The sequence below is a fragment of the Otolemur garnettii genome, unplaced genomic scaffold (assembly GCF_000181295.1).
Source record: "Otolemur garnettii isolate 467f Iridium unplaced genomic scaffold, OtoGar3 scaffold00103, whole genome shotgun sequence".
Classification (NCBI taxonomy): domain Eukaryota; kingdom Metazoa; phylum Chordata; class Mammalia; order Primates; family Galagidae; genus Otolemur; species Otolemur garnettii.
Genome location: NW_003852498.1, coordinates 4,278,408 through 4,280,157, shown reverse-complemented (window position 1 = coordinate 4,280,157; position 1,750 = coordinate 4,278,408). Strand labels below are relative to the sequence as shown.

General features: G+C 36.4%; 1 protein-coding gene across 2 annotated transcripts in view; it reads left to right on the top strand.

Annotated features, from left to right (window-relative positions):
• The window catches only part of PPA2 (pyrophosphatase (inorganic) 2), a 78,923-nt gene that overhangs the window by 63,888 nt on the left and 13,285 nt on the right, over positions 1-1,750 (top strand). For both annotated transcript variants that reach the window (XM_023517034.1, XM_003796336.3), the window contains one exon: positions 768-895. In XM_023517034.1, coding sequence (XP_023372802.1) covers positions 768-895 — 128 coding nt within the window. The remainder of the gene's footprint in view (positions 1-767; positions 896-1,750) is intronic.

Here is a 1,750-nt window from a genome sequence, read left to right as displayed (position 1 = left end):
GAATTGTTTATTTCTGAAGTTTTCCATTTAATATCTTTGGGCCTCATTTGACCAGGGGTAACTGAAACCACAGAAAGAAAAGCTGTTGGAAGCGGGGAATACTGTATACATGATCCCGGGTGACTACCTCTTCGTGGATGTCTCCTCTCTCTCCACTCCCTGCTGCCAGTAGTGCCCTAACCGAGCAGAACCATCTCTGGGTGTTTTTCCTGAAATACATGCTCTTGCTTTTATGGATGCTGGTCCTTCTGCCTTTTCCCCTCTTGGCTGATTGGAGAAATACTTCCCACTTTTCTGATCGCTCTTTTTTTCTTTCAGTTTCTTTTATATGATGTTCCCATCCTTTGTGTTCGTTTCTGTTAAAACCTCATTGCACTTTATTACAGTGTATTGCCTATTTGGTTTCCTTAGTGAGACCTGTGAGCATCTTGATGGGAAGAACTTTGTTGTATTCATCCAGTTATTCCTTGTACCTAACACATTGTCTGAAGACCTTATGTAACTGTAGAATGGAGAAATAGTATTGTACATATGAAAACATGGAAGTTCTAAGCTGCCGCGGTAGATACCAGTGGTTCCGCTCAACACCACATGGTTGATAGATACCAGTGGTTACCGCTCAACACCACGTTGTTGATAAATATCAGTGGTTACCACTCAACACCACCGCTCGTTGGACCAGGCCTCATGTTCCCGGGGCCCGTCAGTGCAGTGTTTGATATCTATGTGGAATAATAAAGTTTAATTTTTTTGTTCGTCACTTACAGATATTGATGATGTTAAGAAGTTCAAACCAGGTTACCTGGAAGCTACTCTGAACTGGTTTAGATTTTATAAGGTGCCAGAAGGAAAACCAGAAAACCAGTTTGCATTTAATGGAGAATTCAAAACCAAGGTGAAAATGAGAATCTTCATTTCAAAATGTGCCTCCTGATACCTGCATAGTCCTTTGTTTCACTTGGGGGCAGGGGGTTCTGATGTGAATCTTTATGTACAGCTTGGTGACAGAAGTGCCTTTACTGACGTATGTATTTAAGGACATTATTATTTTTAAGATTTTAACTTTTTAGAGATTTCTCTAAGTAAATCAACAAGGATGGAAAATCTCTGTTTTGATCTATTTACCCATCAATAGCTCCTTCATCATTTCAGAAAAGGGAGGAATTTCATGATCAGTCCTAATTTTACTAATTGTGTGTAGAAAAATCCTCCATTTGCTATTTTAGGGAAGAAAAAGTTACCTGTGGTAGAAATTCATATTGCTTCCCTCCTACATGTTCATTCTGTCATGACTAAATTAAGTTGCTTAACAATTAGGAGGGCACTTGAACTGTCTTACAGTCATGAGATTTTTCTCTTACTAAATATAATACCACAGAGTTACCACAAAGTGTCTCTCATGTGACATAAATGGAGAGAATAGACCAAGGAGTTAAAGTCAAAAACATCTATTTGACTTGTTATTAAAGAATATTTGTTAAAACATATTACCACTAAGCACATTGCATATTCTAAACTGGTTGTTTTTAACAAACATTGATTTTTTTCTGTACCAAGACCAGGTCATGTATACACTCTATATAGAAAATAATCATTTTATGCATTGCTTTTTACCACTATCTTTTAAAATATAGATCCTGTCTTACACTATTTAGTGTTGCTATAAAGGAATACTAGAAGCTAGGTAATTTATTTATTTATTTTTTAATTATTATTATTATTATTTTTTTTTGAGATAGAGTCTCACTTT